Source organism: Protomyctophum parallelum, assembly GCF_964188405.1.
Source record: "Protomyctophum parallelum genome assembly, chromosome: 1".
Taxonomy (NCBI): domain Eukaryota; kingdom Metazoa; phylum Chordata; class Actinopteri; order Myctophiformes; family Myctophidae; genus Protomyctophum; species Protomyctophum parallelum.
This window is the reverse complement of record NC_139697.1, coordinates 26,536,532-26,557,290: the sequence shown is the minus strand read 5'-3', so window position 1 is coordinate 26,557,290 and position 20,759 is coordinate 26,536,532. Positions and strand designations below refer to the sequence as shown.

General features: G+C 39.3%; 4 protein-coding genes across 4 annotated transcripts; all 4 read right to left on the bottom strand.

Annotated features, from left to right (window-relative positions):
- Nucleotides 1-490: 490 nt before the first annotated feature.
- On the bottom strand, nt 491-1,861 carry LOC310864850 (tumor necrosis factor-like; the record flags this gene model as incomplete). Its single annotated transcript, XM_083773652.1, has 4 exons — nt 491-966; nt 1,282-1,341; nt 1,559-1,586; nt 1,691-1,861. 4 exons carry the CDS (start codon nt 1,859-1,861, stop codon nt 491-493), a joined length of 735 nt encoding a protein of 244 aa, XP_083629778.1.
- A 2,914-nt stretch (nt 1,862-4,775) lies between these two features.
- Nucleotides 4,776-7,381, bottom strand: LOC310864769 (tumor necrosis factor-like; the record flags this gene model as incomplete). The annotated part of the gene is made up of 3 exons (XM_083773534.1): nt 4,776-5,251; nt 7,079-7,106; nt 7,211-7,381. 3 exons carry the CDS (start codon nt 7,379-7,381, stop codon nt 4,776-4,778), a joined length of 675 nt encoding a protein of 224 aa, XP_083629660.1.
- A 1,834-nt stretch (nt 7,382-9,215) lies between these two features.
- LOC310864697 (tumor necrosis factor-like) lies at nt 9,216-10,378 on the bottom strand (the record flags this gene model as incomplete). The annotated part of the gene is made up of 3 exons (XM_083773403.1): nt 9,216-9,700; nt 10,068-10,095; nt 10,214-10,378. 3 exons carry the CDS (start codon nt 10,376-10,378, stop codon nt 9,216-9,218), a joined length of 678 nt encoding a protein of 225 aa, XP_083629529.1.
- A 5,181-nt stretch (nt 10,379-15,559) lies between these two features.
- On the bottom strand, nt 15,560-16,766 carry LOC310864603 (tumor necrosis factor-like; the record flags this gene model as incomplete). Its single annotated transcript, XM_083773291.1, has 3 exons — nt 15,560-16,026; nt 16,458-16,482; nt 16,602-16,766. The coding sequence occupies 3 exons, from the start codon at nt 16,764-16,766 to the stop codon at nt 15,560-15,562; spliced, it is 657 nt and encodes a 218-aa protein (XP_083629417.1).
- Between the last annotated feature and the right edge of the window lie 3,993 nt (nt 16,767-20,759).

The window sequence follows — 20,759 nt, the reverse complement described above, 5'->3', positions numbered from 1 at the left end:
TAGCCTTGTGAGGCTTTAAATTAACACTATAATACATTCAAACTGAGATTAATAACAAACTTTAAAAACATTGTTTTTAATTACCCGTAATAGATTTATCAGAATAGTCAGTGTGAACTCAAAATCAATATACTATAATACAATTAATAATAGTGAGCCCATATTTTTAATGAAATACAGACTTTTGTTGTCAAGCTGTAGTGGCACCCACAGCTGTTGTTGTATGATAAAGGGGGAGGGGTTAGGGGAGGGGATGATATTGTGATGTCACTATATCACTGTTTATTTTATTGGCATGTTTGACTGTCAAAGGTGTCAGCCTCCAGGAAGAAAGAAAAGAGAAGACATCATTGCACATAATAACCACACCAAGGGTCTAATGAAGTATACTGTCACCTCATAAACACATGAAAAACAGGAAAAAATACAAAAATCACGGTACTCAATCTTTAAATGTCCAATAGGTCAATTCGCTAAGACCAGTTGGTTGTCACAAGGCAAACACACCGAAGTAGGTGTTCCCAGATTCGTCGACCCATTTTTGGTTCATGACTGTCTTGAGCCGTTCTCCCTTGTGGAGCTTGAACACGGCCCCCATGTAGACAGAACCGTACCACTTGTCATCTGCTTCCGGGTTGTCGCTCGCCTTCTTTTCACAGCCGGTGCGAACAGAGTGCAGTATGGTCTCGTAGTTCTTGTCTTCCTCAGTGTTCCCCCAAGAAGGGGACCACAGCTTCACCGCATGGCTCACATGGACCATCTTCCTTGCCGCGCTGTCCATGTCCTCATCATCAAGGTGTTGATCAAGGTGGCAGCTCACACGGAACGAGGCCTGACTGTACACAAAGTACAGTCCTGACCTTGGGATCACAATCTCATTATTGTCCACTGTTAGGCCTCCTTCAGCGTGGTACTGGCCCACCCCCTGTTTCCACTCCAGCTTTTCAAGGTTTTTGTTGTATTCACCTGTTAGAGAAATGTTGGAAGATGTTCATGTTACAATGAGGACATTAATATAAAGAGAGAGTCAGTCAGTCAGTCAATGTACTATTGTACATTACTATTCTACATCGACTGACTGACAAAACATCTACTAATTTCCAGAGCACAGATTCAAATTTAGACTTCAATTCTTTAGGTTGTTGTTGTATTCAATGAGTGAAAAGAGAAACGTTGGAAGATATTCATGTAGTATTACAATGACTGGACATTGATGAAGTACATATAGACCGACTGACTGAACCTGTTATTATGAATATATATCATATTCTAATTTCTTACCTTCTAAATGAATGGCGGCTCTTGCATGCCCAGAGATTTGTCTCAATGTGTGGTGGAGATCTGCAGGAAGAGACAGATTTAGAAACTTAATTGCTCGACAGGTTGATGTTTCTCAACTTCATGATGACTCTACTGTCTCTGCCACGCTCAGCTTTATGTATCAGTAACGTGATATCAGCAAGATTGCCATGTCAACTGCAGAATATTCTATACGTGATAACGGTGATATTATAGCCCACTGTAACAACGTTTTACATTTCAGGAAAAGAAACCTCACCATCAGCTTCCACGGCATGATGATGTTCCTGCAGTAGAGACAAAAAGAGGGGAATTAAATATAGAAACAGTGATTTTCTTTTTTTTTAAGTGGGCATTTCAACCCATGAATCCTTCAGAGACTTGAGCTCACCTTGGAGTGACAGGTGAAGAAGATGGCAGCAGCAGTAAAACACAGTGTTATCGTCAGCAGGGCTCCGGTCCTCTTCCAACTGTACGTTGAAGGCTCGGCTCTTGCCACAGGAACATCTTCTGTCTCGGTGAGGCCATTAATGTCCAACAGCACTGGGTTGTCACCTTTCATTGTTGTGAAGCGCTTTGTGTTTTTCCAATCGAGCAATATATCTGAGGACGGTCCACTTCAAGCTTCAAGTGTCAGTTCTTTGCTGTTCACAGATATATAACGTTAGTGAAGGTGTTGTTTTCGTCTGTGATATTTAAACAGCTCTTCACCGATGTTACACAGCGTGAGTGGAGATTTGTTGAGGAAGACTTTTCTTCTGCTGGGGAGGGCTGTCGCAGAGAGAGGAACACCAGAGGTATCACCCTTCAGGTATGAGTGTGACTGTCTCTCACTCACTCACACACACACACACACACACACACACACACACACACACACACTATGCCACATGTGTGAAGACTCAAACTTATTGGTACTTAAAATATATTCTGTACTTTGTTCCCCAACTTTGTTCACAAAGAGTATGTGAAACGTTTGACTCTATTATTTTGAGTTTGGCTAAACCCCTTTTCTGTGTATTTTTCCCTATGTTAAGATGAGAAATGATATGTCATATGGTTTACTTTATATCATGTACTGTACTAGTCATCCATATGGGACCCATGCAACTGTGTACTACTGTAGGTGGTCAATCTAATGCTATCAGGTACTATTGATAATTAATCCATTTAAAATTAATAGGCTAATGATTACTGTTGCTTTCTCATAATTACAAAGTATTCTTCTCATTAATTTTTTTGTTGCAATGTAGAATTATCTTCATTTTGCATAGGAGGGAAATAGATTTGTCATGATTGCTATCTCATTTCCTTCCTGTTGTAAAAACAGATTGATTGCAAGAGATATTGTGCATGCTGTGCAAGAGATATTGTGCATGGAATATAGCTTGAAAAATACTGTATCTGTTATTGTGTGAGTCTCCCAAGAGCTGAGTCAATCATTTATATCACTCAGTCATAAGTCATAATGTGCGCTATGAGCTTGTAGATCTGCTATTTTTCTGATATTTGTTTTTGTGACTCACCAGCACATCTGCAGAAATGCATTATCCCTGATATCAATGTCCAGTTACTGACACCCTGGGCCATTTTTATTTGGTCACAATTTCACAGCACCACAGACACCATGATGAGTTCTGGATGAGTTGTCAGACTGACCAAATCTTCCAGAAAAAGCTATGAAGTGTTTACTTTTTTCTTCATTCTTTTTTGTTTACCTTTGCAACTGACATAGGCCTATACCTGAAGAATAACTTATTCAGTGCAAGAACAAAAACCCTAGTGGTGGTAGCCCACTCTTAACCCAGGTTGATTCTTACTCAGTTAGTTAGATTCTTAGTCAGTGTCTGTGGTGCATGCATTCACAATATTGAAATCCCTGCGCAATGGGAACCACACTAGATGATTCATGAATCATGATTAATGATTATTCATATTGGCCTGCTGGTGTATTCAGGCACTATTTGTTTAACAGGAAGTACACGTCACGCAGGGACATTATTTAAGGTCCTATAGGCCATGGAATCCATCTATATTGTTTAAAATTTTCTCTCAAATTAATCAGATTAATCGGCAAGCACATCTAAATTAAGGCCCATCCATCTACATGTGACATGATGTGACATACTGTACATTGAAATAATGTTTTTGATGTCAGACAGGAGTGGAAGAAGTCCACCCTGGTAAATTTACAGAAGTACTGTAAAGCACATACTGTACAAAGATACTGTAACATCAACCATCAAACCATTTCGTTGTCTATAGATATTATGTGTGATCTGTTTTCTCACATTTAATCTAGAAATGCATTGTTACTGATATCTCTCACTGAGTCAAATCAACCACAGGCACCAATTCACAGCACTACTGTATACTGTATATGTACTGTAACTTTTCTCTTCTACCCTAGCTGGATTTGAACCTGGTTTCCTGCTGTTGACATTTTTAACATTGAGCTAATAGATCCTGCCTGGAAAAATGTCCGTCGACTACCTTTTTTCACTGACAAAAACTACTTAAAAACTAAATAAAAACTAAGCCATGATGACTAAAACTATGACTAAATATACTGACAATTTCGTCAACAAATAAATACTAGTCTAAAATGTTAGGAAGGGACTAGTGGACAAAAGATCCAGTATAAGTCATTTTACACTTGGTTGCATGCTGAAAATAGCCGATCGATCTACAAGCTCACAACGCGTCGGGCTGCAACGCGCTGTGAGCTGGTAGATTGGCTATTTTCAGTGTACAGCTTTGAGCGAGCGTACAGGTGGGATAGACTGAAAACTATTGAAGAGACGGACTAAAACTAAAATCTAATTTTATCCGACACTGGTGTCAGATAATGTGTCGCACGCGGGAGCTCTAGGCACTAGGTGAGACATGATGACCTTTGACACAATCTAAATGTCTCCATAGAAGAGCATGGAGACAAAATAAGATGGACATACAAAATCAAATTGTATTCATTTGAAATTTGACATAGCCTTGTGAGGCTTTAAATTAACACTATAATACATTCAAACTGAGATTAATAACAAACTTTAAAAACATTGTTTTTAATTACCCGTAATAGATTTATCAGAATAGTCAGTGTGAACTCAAAATCAATATACTATAATACAATTAATAATAGTGAGCCCATATTTTTAATGAAATACAGACTTTTGTTGTCAAGCTGTAGTGGCACCCACAGCTGTTGTTGTATGATAAAGGGGGAGGGGTTAGGGGAGGGGATGATATTGTGATGTCACTATATCACTGTTTATTTTATTGGCATGTTTGACTGTCAAAGGTGTCAGCCTCCAGGAAGAAAGAAAAGAGAAGACATCATTGCACATAATAACCACACCAAGGGTCTAATGAAGTATACTGTCACCTCATAAACACATGAAAAACAGGAAAAAATACAAAAATCACGGTACTCAATCTTTAAATGTCCAATAGGTCAATTCGCTAAGACCAGTTGGTTGTCACAAGGCAAACACACCGAAGTAGGTGTTCCCAGATTCGTCGACCCATTTTTGGTTCATGACTGTCTTGAGCCGTTCTCCCTTGTGGAGCTTGAACACGGCCCCCATGTAGACAGAACCGTACCACTTGTCATCTGCTTCCGGGTTGTCGCTCGCCTTCTTTTCACAGCCGGTGCGAACAGAGTGCAGTATGGTCTCGTAGTTCTTGTCTTCCTCAGTGTTCCCCCAAGAAGGGGACCACAGCTTCACCGCATGGCTCACATGGACCATCTTCCTTGCCGCGCTGTCCATGTCCTCATCATCAAGGTGTTGATCAAGGTGGCAGCTCACACGGAACGAGGCCTGACTGTACACAAAGTACAGTCCTGACCTTGGGATCACAATCTCATTATTGTCCACTGTTAGGCCTCCTTCAGCGTGGTACTGGCCCACCCCCTGTTTCCACTCCAGCTTTTCAAGGTTTTTGTTGTATTCACCTGTTAGAGAAATGTTGGAAGATGTTCATGTTACAATGAGGACATTAATATAAAGAGAGAGTCAGTCAGTCAGTCAATGTACTATTGTACATTACTATTCTACATCGACTGACTGACAAAACATCTACTAATTTCCAGAGCACAGATTCAAATTTAGACTTCAATTCTTTAGGTTGTTGTTGTATTCAATGAGTGAAAAGAGAAACGTTGGAAGATATTCATGTAGTATTACAATGACTGGACATTGATGAAGTACATATAGACCGACTGACTGAACCTGTTATTATGAATATATATCATATTCTAATTTCTTACCTTCTAAATGCAGTGATGGGCAAGCTACTTGGAAAATGTAGTAAGCTACACTACCAGTTACTCTCTATTAAATATAGCTAAACTACAAAGAAGCTATCCCCAGATAATTGTAGCAAGCTACACTATAAGCTACATGGCAAAAGTAGCTAGCTACATGGACACTACTTTTTTTTAAATATTTTTTTATCAACTTCATGATCAAGTTTCCACCGAACAAATAGCCTAATAGGCAGGCAAAAATGCTGAGTTTGCTTGTTTTTTAAAAAACAAACTGGAAACAAGCCCTCTGTCTGGCTTTTGGTGTCAACTTTTTCACATTTACTTGTATTAATGTACCTTGCGGTGTCAGGAGCCAGCTGATTCATGTGTTCAGTGTTGGGAAAGTTCTTTTTTTTATTAACTATAGTTCAGTTCACAGTAAAAAAAAATTAAAGGAACTAATTCAGTTCATAATTCAACATTTTGAACTAAAGTTCATGGTTCCAAAAAATGAACGATTTTAGTTATTTTTTGTTCTTTTTTTAAAATTATTATTATTGCCACAGCCTAGCCATTTGCGCACCAGCTGAGACTAGCTGACCCAGGTCACTAGGTAAAACAGTGCCTCGGGGAGGCACTGTTTTACCGAATATTTGAGGATGGGATACTCAGATTGAGAGAATTAATGTCCTGTATGTAGACTTAGAAATAAAACTAGTGTTGACTAATCAATACAAGTGGCTCTTATTTTGATGGGGCAGTTTCTGCACAAGAAGTCCGTTTGACTTGTAAACAAGCTACGATGAATGAGCTGTCAAAGTACTACTTCGCTAAACCACGTTAGCGATCAAATTATTAATATGAAAACTTTCACTTAGACAATAATGTAGGTTACACACACTGGAATTAAACATGGAACCTGCAGGCAGCATTAGGTGAGTAATTCACTGTGTTGTGCTAGAGATAAAAGCCAAAGGACAGCTGCTGCGTGGGATCCTCTTGCTGCTTAACAACATAACTGTCAGACTCTTATCTAAACCAACCAATCATGGATTTTTTCCCCCACAAAACTTTATTTAACAGTCAATTTGTAACGTATAGCTTTTGTTGAAAGCTACGTCACTACTTGGGTCTAAAAATAGCTACACTACAAAAAACGCTACTTGGTTCAAAAGGAGTGAAGCTACCATCAAGCTACTGATAAATGTAGTTAAGCTATGTAGCTTCGCTACTTGTAGCTAGCTACTGCCCAACACTGTCTAAATGAATGGCGGCTCTTGCATGCCCAGAGATTTGTCTCAATGTGTGGTGGAGATCTGCAGGAAGAGACAGATTTAGAAACTTAATTGCTCGACAGGTTGATGTTTCTCAACTTCATGATGACTCTACTGTCTCTGCCACGCTCAGCTTTATGTATCAGTAACGTGATATCAGCAAGATTGCCATGTCAACTGCAGAATATTCTATACGTGATAACGGTGATATTATAGCCCACTGTAACAACGTTTTACATTTCAGGAAAAGAAACCTCACCATCAGCTTCCACGGCATGATGATGTTCCTGCAGTAGAGACAAAAAGAGGGGAATTAAATATAGAAACAGTGATTTTCTTTTTTTTTAAGTGGGCATTTCAACCCATGAATCCTTCAGAGACTTGAGCTCACCTTGGAGTGACAGGTGAAGAAGATGGCAGCAGCAGTAAAACACAGTGTTATCGTCAGCAGGGCTCCGGTCCTCTTCCAACTGTACGTTGAAGGCTCGGCTCTTGCCACAGGAACATCTTCTGTCTCGGTGAGGCCATTAATGTCCAACAGCACTGGGTTGTCACCTTTCATTGTTGTGAAGCGCTTTGTGTTTTTCCAATCGAGCAATATATCTGAGGACGGTCCACTTCAAGCTTCAAGTGTCAGTTCTTTGCTGTTCACAGATATATAACGTTAGTGAAGGTGTTGTTTTCGTCTGTGATATTTAAACAGCTCTTCACCGATGTTACACAGCGTGAGTGGAGATTTGTTGAGGAAGACTTTTCTTCTGCTGGGGAGGGCTGTCGCAGAGAGAGGAACACCAGAGGTATCACCCTTCAGGTATGAGTGTGACTGTCTCTCACTCACTCACACACACACACACACACACACACACACACACACACACACACTATGCCACATGTGTGAAGACTCAAACTTATTGGTACTTAAAATATATTCTGTACTTTGTTCCCCAACTTTGTTCACAAAGAGTATGTGAAACGTTTGACTCTATTATTTTGAGTTTGGCTAAACCCCTTTTCTGTGTATTTTTCCCTATGTTAAGATGAGAAATGATATGTCATATGGTTTACTTTATATCATGTACTGTACTAGTCATCCATATGGGACCCATGCAACTGTGTACTACTGTAGGTGGTCAATCTAATGCTATCAGGTACTATTGATAATTAATCCATTTAAAATTAATAGGCTAATGATTACTGTTGCTTTCTCATAATTACAAAGTATTCTTCTCATTAATTTTTTTGTTGCAATGTAGAATTATCTTCATTTTGCAAAGGAGGGAAATAGATTTGTCATGATTGCTATCTCATTTCCTTCCTGTTGTAAAAACAGATTGATTGCAAGAGATATTGTGCATGCTGTGCAAGAGATATTGTGCATGGAATATAGCTTGAAAAATACTGTATCTGTTATTGTGTGAGTCTCCCAAGAGCTGAGTCAATCATTTATATCACTCAGTCATAAGTCATAATGTGCGCTATGAGCTTGTAGATCTGCTATTTTTCTGATTTTTGTTTTTGTGAATCACCAGCACATCTGCAGAAATGCATTATCCCTGATATCAATGTCCAGTTACTGACACCCTGTGCCATTTTTATTTGGTCACAATTTCACAGCACCACAGACACCATGATGACATTTTCCCTCAGGACTGTAATAAATAATTCAATACATAGAGATGAATAACAACTGAACTAAGTGCAAAAGTGAGTACATACGGTACAAAATAGTACCGAAACCAAAATTGTCAGAACATACTGTACTTAAAAAAAAATATATATCTATATAGTTGACTATAATACAATAAATTAATTAATTAACAAAAACTAACAAATAAATAATAATTAAAACAGAGATTGAATAATGAACAGAACTATACAAATGTATACATTTCTCACTATAAATAAATACATAAATACATAAATACATAAATACATAAATAGTATACATAAATAAATACATAAATAAATAGGATAGCACATTCATGAAAAATACATGTATTTTACTTTGATATGAGATTCAGTGATCGGAAATATCAGCTCCCCTCAAAGCTATATTGTTGTCAAACTTTAGTGGCACATGCACTCAGTGTGCAGTAATACATTGAACGTACATTATCACAATTAGATAGTAGTACTGTACATAGTACATACAGTAATAATGTTGTAATGCAGACCCATAGACATGGTTATGGTTGTACATTATTCTACAGTACACCCATTGACAAACTGCTGCAGTTAACATGGGTTGGTATAAAACCTGGTGCGGTGATGGAACACAGATCTGGCTGAATCATAGTAAATGTCCAATAGGTCTAAATCCTTCACCACGCTCTTTATACTTCATTAAAGCTGCCTCGTGAGTCACCATCTGCAACTTGATCAGCAGCTCTTTGTCATCATAAGGCAAACACACCGAAGAAGGTGTTCCCAGGTTTGTCGTCCAGGAGAGGCAAGAACTTTTTGTCTATGACCGTCTTGAGCCGGTCTCCCTTGTGGAGGTTGAACACGGCCCCCATGTAGACAGAACCGAACCACTTGTCATCTGCTTTCGGGTTGTGGCTCGCCTTCTTTTCACAGCCGGTGCGAACAGAGTGCAGTATGGTCTCATAGTTCTTGTCTTCCTCTGTGTTCCCGTAAGAAGGGGACCACAGCTTCACCGCATGGCTCACATGGACCATCTTCCTTGCCGCACTGTCCATGTCCTCATCATGAAGGTGTTGATCAAGGTGGCAGCTGACACGAAACGAGGCCTGACTGTACACAAAGTACAGTCCTGACCTTGGGACCACAATATCATTATTGTCCACTGTTAGGCCTTCAGCATGGTACTGGTCCACCCCCTGTTTCCACTCCAATTTATTGAGTTTTTCGTTGTAGTCACCTGTTGGAATGGTGGAAGATGTTTGTAAAATACATATACCGGTAGACTGACTGAACATCTACTTATTCCCAGATGACAGCTTAAAAAACAACAATGTTTTTCCTGCTTGTTTATTGGCCAGCTGAACTTGTTCTGTTATGCTGAATACATATGAAGTATGTTCTTACCATGTAAATGAATTGCAGCTCTTACATTCCCAGAGATTTGTATTTGTCTCAATGTGTGGCGGAGATCTGCAAGGAAGAGACAGAGATTTAGAAACCTGCTCGACAGATTTCTCAACTTCATGATCACTATATGTTCACTCTACTCTATATCTGTCATGCTCAGCTACTAGAATATTACAATTCTGAAAATAAGTGCTCACCGTCTGCTTCTGCAGCGTGATAATGTTCCTGTAATAGAGAAGAAAAGATGTGAAACAAATAGTTAGAAACACATTAATTTCAGGAAAGCGGACTTTTCAACCCATGAACAGTTCTGATCCTTTAGAAACTTGTGCTTAATTGTTACCTTGTAGTGAAAGGTGAAGAAGGTGGCAGCAGCAGCAAAACACATTGTAATTGCCAGGAGGGCTCCAGTCCTCTTCCAACTGTGCGTAGACGGCTCCCTTGTCACAGTAACATCTTCTGTCTCGGTGGGGCCCATGTCCAACAGCACTGCGTTGTCACCTTTCATTGTTGTGAAGCGCTTTGTCTTTTTCAGTGGAGCAAAACAGTATCCAAACGTCAAACTAAGTGTTTCTTTTTAGAAATTGGAGAGTATAAAATAGAACAACAGCAAGGGTAATATCTCTGAAGCTTTGCTCTTTTCGTCTCTGTTGAATTGAAAGTGAACTGAGCACTATTTAAACAGAGCTCGACGCCAGGAGGAAACTCCAGTGATGTCACACAGTGTGAGCGAGTGGAGAGTTGAGGAAGGAGTTTTGTTGGTCTGCTGGTGAGGGCTGTCGCAGAGGAACACGAACACCACAGTTTACACACAGTTCCTCCATTCTGCAGAAGCTCTCTCACTCTTAACCTTAACTGAGGTTAAGGTTAGGGTTACTCTCACTCTCGCTCACGCACACGCACGCGCACGCGCGCACACGCACACACGCAGGCGCACGCACGCACGCATGCAGGCACGCACACACTTTCATCTTGCTGGTATTCTAACAATTATTTTTGGGTTGGCTAATATCGCTTAAAATGTTGTTAGTTAAAAAATATATTATTGGCCCAGGCCGTAGCGTAACGGTCTGGGCACCGGACTGGTGATCCAGTCGCGGTGTGCCGCGGGTTCGACTCCCGGACCCGACACAGCCTTTACCGCATGTCATCCCCCCATCTCTCTCCCGTTTCCTGTCAGCCTACTTTCTATCCCTTAAAAAATCAATAAAGGCGTAAGCCGCAAAAAAATATCTTAAAAAAAAAATATATATATATATATATATATATATATATTATTAATCAATAAGCAATGATCTATCCCCAAACATGCACTAATAGTGATATAGGTAAACATTATGAGTGTAATGTACTGTAGTAGAGTGGTTGTCAAAATGATATTACTTCACCCACTAGTTAGTCCAGAGAGAGAAGACATATTGTGCTTCAGTCTAGCACTTATGTCTTTGTTGTTTTTTTCTTATTAAAGTTGATTCCTTCCTTTCCTAAAGGGACTTAGAAAAGCGCTATATATATTTGAGATATTATTATTATTATGTAGTATTATTAATGTTTGAAAATGGCCATTCAGAGCATACCATTCACTCTCATGACAGTTGTGGAATCGATGCACTATTAGTCTAACAACAAAAATCACAGACAAAATCCTAGGGGTCCATATCCATGTACCAAATCGTATCCATTTGGAGGCCTTTGACATTTTGTAACCTACAAATTATTATTCTCTTTTAATTATGTTTATTTTAGCTGGTGTATATAAACGCAATGAGCACATGTCACAGTTTGTTTTAATGCCATGTGTTAAAAACAGATTAGGAAGTAAAATAGAGGTGTCTTGATCTCATTTCTAATTTCCTTCCTGTTCTAAAAATAGGTTCGTGCAACAACATTGTGCTGTTCTGTGTCATTATTATTTAGAAAGTTAGTAGTACCGGTAACTACCAAGAACGGAAATGTAATGGAAATGGAAAAACTGAGAATTCATAACAGTATCCAATTGCACATGCGTTTTTTTGTGTGCTGTGATTTTTGTAGTTTCATGTGTTTAAGAGGTGACAGTGCTTCATTAGAGCCCTTGGTGTGCAGGAACCCCCATTCAAACCTATTTAGGTTCATCTTACGGTGGACATGTTTGCCTGAAAAGGAATCTTTGAAATGTTTCATAGTTTTTGAAATATATCAGGGCGCCTTCTCCTTCTTTTGAAGAAAACCCTACTTAGGTCCGTAAGTTACCGTTCCCTTACTAACTAAGAAGAAAATGTGAATAAAAGGAGGACTTTTACACGCTCATTATTAGCTCAATAATATAATAGGCAGGGCTTACACAAATCAAACCAAAGCTAGAGTTTTCAGAGAGTGAAGTCGGACCAAAAGTGTGAGAAGAGAAGAGTAGGCCTACATGATTTATTGTACAAGGAAATCAGATTAATGCTAGATTAATCAGATCAGATATGAGATGAGTTTCCTCAACTCAACCTCAACTTTATCTTCTTACCTACTATTGATTATACAAAGATTAACCAACGGGCTGCATCTAAGAAACCTTTATTTTGTCATTAGATACTTGTGTGCTAGCTCTGTTCCATAGCTCTAATGCGTTGCATTTAGAGCTATGTTACTCTCAACTTCCGCCGCTACTCACCAAAACAAAGGCGGGTTGTGTCATTAGAAAGCCTACTTTCCTTAGTGGACGCACTCTGAGCCCCCCACCACACGTATAAACGGTACTTTTTGGCCAAAAGTGGATTTTATTTCCACCGGGAAGAAAATACTTTTAGTTACTCCGCTGCGCCCAGAGATATTGCCTCATAGAGAATATTTTTCCTCCAGTGAAAAAAAATCCCTTTCTGTCTTCTTCTTGCACATCTTTAAGATTCACTCCTACTTTTTATTTATAGACTCGGCCGAAGGCATGGGGAGAGAGTATGTTTTGCACCCTGTCTGTGTGTCCCTGTGTCCGTCCGTGTACAGCTAATCTCTGGCTCCCTTTGTCCCCTTGTCTGATAAACTATCTGTTCATGTCTATATATAGCTTCTCAATGCTATTGAGTCACAAACTCTGAATTTCTCCTAACATTTTATTCAAGTTTCTTCCTCTTTCAATTTGAGGATTCTTTTCTTTATTTAGGTTGAAGTAAAAATGGAATTTTCCTGAGATTGCCTTTAGATATTACCCTTTAGACTATCTCACCAGCAGAGGCGAATGTGGCTCAAGAGGTAGAGCAGGTCGTCCAATGATCAATGGGTCAGCGGTTCGAATCCCGGCTCCTCCTGTCTACACTGTACATGTCGAAGTGTCATTGGGCAAGACACTGAACCCCAAATTGCTCCCGATGTGCTGGTTGGTACCTTGCATGGCTTCCGCTGCAATCGGTGTATGAATGTGTGTGTGATGTGAATGGGTGAATGTAATGCACAATCTATGTAAAGTGCCTTGGATAAAGGCACTATATAAATGCACCATTTACCAGAGCATACAATCAGACTGCAGGGCAGCCTGCCATATGTGCTGGTGAGTATAATACCCGTGCAGGTCCCCCAAGGTTGTGATGAAATGTGTTGACTGTATGGCTATCCAGGGTTTGTGTCGTGATCTTCATATATGGAGATGGCCATATATGTTTTGTGAATGGCTGCGCGCATGCTGCGCAAAACATGTCCGGGAGAGCTGATCAAGGCGTTGCTTAGCAACGGCCGGAGCTGGTCAAAAAATGGATTTCAGCGTTCCCCAAATTCAAGGTACCGAAAGTTAACTCTGAACTAGGTAAATCTGCCTTTAGCTTCTGTGACCCTAATACACGGAATGACCTACAAACAACAATTTACCACATTGGTACCCTTGCATCGTTTTAAAACCTTATTGGTTTTAAAAGCACACAGACCCCCACAATGTGTAACTGTTTTTAGATAATTTTGAATTTTGTTTTAGTTTTTATTTGTAAACCTGTGTAATTTCACATGTATACCTTGTATTGTATTGTATTCTTTGTTTTTATTTTCCTGATCTTCTGATGTATCGTGATGTTTTTCTATGTGATTGTATTACTCGACGAAAATGAGCTTGATTACTCTGTGTAATTTCGAGAATAAATAAAACTTGAATGAATGAATATCATTAAAAAGGACCTAAAGGCGATACATGTCCGAGGCACGCCGCGGTTTGAATTGAGAGGACGTGTATAAACGTCCTTAGCATCATACTGTTAAGGGTTAATATACTCTACAGTCTATCAACACCATGCATACTGTTCATGTTTATGCACCTTACCTTCAGTATATAGTTTATATACTCTTTGTTGAATAGACTGTACATCATTTTGTTTTCTCATTCACTCATGGTCATACATACAGTATAGATCAGGTATAGGGCCAGCACCTCAGACACACACACACACACACACACACACACACACACACACAGACGCACACTATGCATGACGTTACCTGTCACCTTTATTGTTTTTCACTGTAATCCTTCCTCTTTAGACTGCTTCCTCCTTTTGACTCATCCCTTTCGCCATATTTTAACTTCCCGAAGGGTTTATTTTTAGCCCTTTATTTGTTTAGCACAGTTGTTGTTGAGTGTCATACATCTAAAGTAACATTATGTCGAAATATATGTTTGACGTTGGGTTTGATTTCATCATCGTCGTCATCGTTTATTAACTCAAGACCGTGTTCACATGTTATGGAGCACAGAGTCATAAATAGACAGTATATACAATACTAATAACATGGTATGGAGCACAGATTCATAAATAGACAGTATATACAATACTAATAACAATCACAGCACCACAGGCACCATGACAACAGTTCTCCCCATGCAGGACTTCACTAAACTAGATTGCAGACTTACCCCCCAAGTGTCTGCAGCTGTTTTTAAACATGTATTAGATCACAAAATGAGGAAATGTTGCCGTTCTGTTTTGTTGTTTTTGTTTATTGCTTTGAAAATGTTGTATTATGTTGTACTGTATCTCAACGACACTGCAAATGAGGGAAACCTCAATGTCTCTCGAGAATAAATAAAGGTTTGAATGAAAACAACAATAATTAAAATAGAGATGAATAACAACTGAACAAAGTGCAAATTTGAATGAATAAAATTAGAAGTGAATAAATTCAGTACATCAAAATTGTCAGAACGTACTGTACTTTGAACTCAAAAGCATACAAAATCTATATAATAATATAATACAATAAATAAACAAAGAAGCTAATAAATAAATAAATAAATAAATACATAAATAGGAAATACCGTATGCATAAAAAAGTACATTCATTTGTCAAACCATAGTGGCAGTGGCACACTCAGTGTGCAGAAATACATTCGCAACACATTATCACAATATCAATAACATTATAGTATATAGTAACTGAGAATTGTCGTAAAAATGCAGACCCAGAGAGATAGCTATGGTTGTAAATTACAACCTGTGCTTTGAACGAGAGCTGACTGTCCAAGACTATTCTACATTACAGTCAACTCAATAATGACAAACTGCCGCAGTTAACATGGGTTGGTATAAAACCTGGTGTAGTGATGGAATATCTAGATCTGGCTTCAATATGATGCCACAGTATGGAATCATATTTAATGTCCTATAGGTCTAAATCCTTCACTATGCTCTTTATACTTCATTAAAGCTGCCTCACCATCTGCAACATTATCAGCAGCTGTTTGTCATCACAAGGCAAACACGCCGAAGAAGGTGTTCCCAGATGTGTTGTCCAAGAGAGGCAAGAACTTTTTGTCCATGTCTGTCTTGAGGCGGTCTCCCTCGTAAAGGTTGAACACGGCCCCCATGTAGACAGAACCGAACCACTTGTCATCTGCTTTCGGGTTGTCGCTCACCTTCTTTTCACAGGTGGTGCGAACGGAGTGCAGTTTGGTCTCATAGTTCTTGCATTCCTCAGTGTTCCTATAGGAAGCGGAGCAAAGCTTCACCACGTGGCTCACATGGGCCATCTTCCTTGCCGCGCTGTCGTGATCAAGGTGGCAGCTGACACGGAACGAGGCCTGACTGTACACAAAGTACAGTCCTGACCTTGGGATCACAATCTCATTATTGTCCAATGTTAGGTCTCCTCCAGCGTGGTACTGGTCCATCCCCTGTTTCCACTCCAGCATTTCAAGGGTTTTGTTATATTTACCTATTGGAATGGGACAAAAGACAAAGGGTAGATGTTCATGTGGATCTGAGTTACAATGAGATTGGACATTAATAGAAAATACAAATGTAGTACATTGACTTGAACCTTCAGAAACAAAAATTGGCCTAATACACATTTGTATTTTCCATTTGGTTAATTCCCAGCTGAAATTGTTCTGAATATTATGTAGTATATTCTTACCGTCTAAATGAATTGCAGCTCTTTTCCCAGAGATTTGTCTCAATGTGTGGCGGAGATCTACAGGAATGAGACAGAGATTTAGAAACATACTCGACAGGTTGACTTTTCTCAACTTCATGATCACTATCTGGCATCTTCAATTTAAATCAGTAGTGAGATTAGCAACATTGCAATGGCATAACAACAGACTAATAGAAAATATGTCAGAAAGTCAGAAAATAACTCCTCACCATCAGCTTCCACAGCATGAAGTTTCTGTAGTAGAAGAAAAAAGGGGAAACAAATGGTTAGAAACAGTGATTAATTTCAGGAAAGTGGGGATTTCAACCCATACCGTGAACAATGTTAATCCTTCAGAGACTTGTTTGTGTTACCTTGTAGTGAAAGGTGAAGAAGATGGCAGCAGCAGCAGCAAAACACAGTGTTATCGTCAGAAGGGCTCCAGTCCTCTTCCAACTGTGCGTAGACGGCTCCCTTGTCACAGTAACCTCTGTCTCGGTGCAGGGGCCCATGTCCAACAGCACTGTGTCACCTTTCATTGCTGTGAATTAAGCGCTTTGTCTTTTTCAGTGGAGCAAAACGGTGTCCAAGTACCACTTCAAGCCAAGTGTCAGTTCTTTGCTGTTCACAGACTGGAGAGTATACAATTTAATAACACTGGTAGTAATGTCTATGAGGCTTAATGAAGGATGCTCTTGTCTTTATGTCTCTGTTGGAGTGATTGAGGAGCATGATACTCTGAGCGCTCTTTTAAAAGAGAATCTCCACCAGGGGGATCTCCAGTGATGTCACCCAGTGTGATTGAGTGGGAGAGTTGTTGAGGAAGAAGATGACCTCTGCTTGATGGCTATAGCGCAAGCGCTCATGATAAAAAAAACAGTTTTCATAGTTCAGGTCATTCAGTTCAGTTCATTTCACACGCACGCATGCGTGCACGCACGCACGAGACAAACAAACCACTACCATTCTACGACTGTAAAGACTCTCACGTCTCTCTTTAAAGTAACTTTATATGTGGGTATTATGAAAGGCTGTCCACACTGAGCATGCCTATATCGTTTTAAAAATCATTACTCTTGCATTCATAACGCAACTACATAACAACAACATATCACTATACAGCTATAGTCACTGTGAAGTAATTAGCAGTGACCCATCCCCAAAACATGCACTAATAATGACATAATAAGTAAGTAAGAATACCTTATTTCACCGACAATAGTCGATCTACAAGCTAAAAGTCTAGGCAGACTAGGCAGCGGTGGCTGAACGTTTTGCGGAGCGGTCTTGATACCGGAAGGTCGTCAGTTCGAATCCCCCCACCGGCACGTTAAAATTACCCCTGCTGAAGTGCCCTTGAGCAAGGCATTGAACCACTACCATGAAATGTTCTATGAGCAGGGTGTGGCTGTAAACAAGCATCTCAAGCTTAGTCCACTTCCCTGGGTAAACAAAGAACTTTGCTTTTACTTTGCTTTGCTTTATGTCACTGTGGTCGTTTAGCCTCTAATAGAATTAGGTGCTATCAGTTAACAATTCATAATGGTTAACTGATTCATATAGGCTCTGATAGGCTGACAGCGCATCATGGTTTGTATTTAATAATAATAATTACAAATTAATCTATTTTGTATTGTGTGTTGGAAATGGAATGAGCATCTGTTTTAATAGAAACAGACTGAATCACTCTGTATTGATGGAAAAGTACAGTATCTGTGTTTGTCAATCTGAGTCAGCATCTTGAAAGAGGTGTAGGCTAATTTTAGGCCAATCAGCATTCAGAATTATTTATTCAGCATGTCACTGTGCACGACAGACAAATAGATTTGGTTAGAATTGTGACATTGACAAAAGATGATAATTTAAAACATTATCTCACTCATGAATGTTTCATCATTATGAGCTGTAATGGGACTTAATGAGTTGCAAAGTGACTTCTTATGAGTGTCACCCAGACAGTGGAAAGAGGAACATCTTCCTACATTTTGTCCTTACTTATTTACTGCCCACCACTGACACCTAGTAATTTGCTTCTTGTCATCAAATATACCCAAATATGGAGTTCCACACTGCTTCAGACTGGCTCAAGTATTGACGTTGCACAGTGAAGCCACACCATTATTGCAACCAATCTTATTTGGTTTAATGGTTTTTGACTCTTACTCTTACCTGTACCATGCACTCCTGTGTTTAATTCTCACTGCTGTTGCTACTATGACACCTGAATGTCTGTCTGGCGATCAATACAAGTTTTTCTTATGTTAATTCAATGTTTCAGGTTTTAAACAACACTTCCATAGTAAACTGACTACAATCTATGTTCATTCTCTGACATTGTGGTTATAATTGTCAGTTTGTTATTTCAAGGGTGAAAATATTCCATGTTTATTTTCAGTAATGTTCAAGTTTTTCTGAGATTAGTTTATTCTGACATGAACTAATATTAGACTAATATTAGATATTAGACTTTTAAGGCCAGAGGCTCTGAGCCACTCTGCTACAGTGGCAGGGGTGCTCCCTTTGGACCATGCCTTTTAAAAATCAACAAATTCCCTACTGGTTATGCGGTTCAAACTTCAATATCGGAATATCACTCTTCCAATGCATGCTGGAGCTCCCACCTTGCCCTTTAATGGAACGTAGCAGTTCCATCATTCACACAGTTTGATTCAAATCTATTCCAATCACATTAGTGACAGAGGAAATGGAACTGTAGTGATGATATGTGTGAGGAGGTGGGCATCATCTGAAGGAGAGAATGAGAGAAAGAGAGAGAGAGAGGGGTTTTTATTCTGGGTGACTGATTCTGTAATGATGTGAGAGGTCGTTAAAGAGCAATCCATGGGGAGGTCCCATCTTTGCTCCTATATGGGGTTGACTAAATTTTTACTACCTGAAGAGAAAACCCTGTAAACTGTAGTCAGCAATGTACATGTTAGAGAGAGGGAGAAGGGGGGTGTAATGGTGTAATTAAATAAAATGAAAACGATTAGGTCTACATGATGGCAGAGTGGCATGTGGGCTGCTTTTTACAAAATAATGTAATATCACATGCGCAATATTACAAGTGAAAGTACCGTGTGTAAAGCACTATCTGTCTAAATCTACCAGTATTGGAGGAAACTCAGGTCCCCATGTGACTAATATGAAACTAACTTGAGGTTTCCTGCCTGTGCCCAGCCCATGTCACATCTTCTGAAGTAAACCATTTTTAAGATAGGTTTGCACTTGTGGTTATGCTTGCAAAACGAGTAGGCTTAATAAGGCTTATTGGCTATTGCTGTTATCATACTGGTACTATGATTCAGATTTGCCATCAAAGGTGTGTAGGTAGGAATGGTAGTAGTGCTACCCGAGTCTTTAATGTATAGACCAGAGGCAGTGGGAGGTTAAAAGGGGGGTTTCATTCAAGAGAAAATGAAAACAACCCCAATGGTGTGTGTGCATCTTGCTGTTTGAGAACATAGTCATAGGTGACAATCCAGCTTGCAGTGCCACCGTGTGGTCCATCTGATGGAAATGCAAGCTACCAGCCCTTAGCTTGCAATGATTAGGCCTATGATGCCAGTTATCTAGTAGCATCAGCATGCCCATGCATGCCACCACGTTCCAGCTTGTTCCTGTTGCGTAATGAAGGTCGTCAGCTCGTAGGTACAGGACGTACGTAGTTTGATTGCTAAAGAGGAACATTTTAAACTGATACTGCAGTGATATACTGATACTGATCAGCGTGGTCATGTGTTGATAAGATGGATGGCAGTTTTTCCTATGAGTAGCAGGATAGATGGGTTGTGTTGTTAACACATACCTAAAGACATTGGTTTATTAACGTGGGGTCTGGGGAACCTTATGGGTCAATTTGGTTCAATTTGTATAGGTGTATATAAATCAGTGTTAAATGAACTCAGAGGATTTTTTACAGAGTAGAAGAGTGGGGGTCTGTAGCCTAATGCTTATCAAGTTATCACACTTGGAGTCAATTGAGAATCATTGCCAGAAATTACACATCTGACGAATGACATGACAGTGTCCCACTTACGCCAATGGCAATATAAGGCAGCTGTTGCAAAATCATGAAATATTCCATTTTGGCCACACACTCAAGAATGTGAAAGCACTTTAGGGATACATTTTAACATTGATACGATACGTATCACGATACATGGTTGACAATATGATATGCGGACGATATTGGTTCTTTATGGCGATACGATACGATTCAACGATTGGAAATCGATACAGTAACTATTTAGCTGTTAAATCTATGTGAAACATGTGGATAGTGTAGGTTTGTAAAAATGTATAAATATAGAAATAAGTAAACAGTGATTATCTGGCAAATACATAGACATTATATTTTAAACAAATTATGGACAAATTCGTACCTTGACATGAACACAGAGAATGTACACATTTATTTAAGTGTAGTGATATTGAATGGAAAAGTAATTAAACCCATCTTTTTTTCTACTTTAATAAAATTGCTAAATACAACAACGCACTTTGGTAAAATCCACTATTTGCATAGCAAA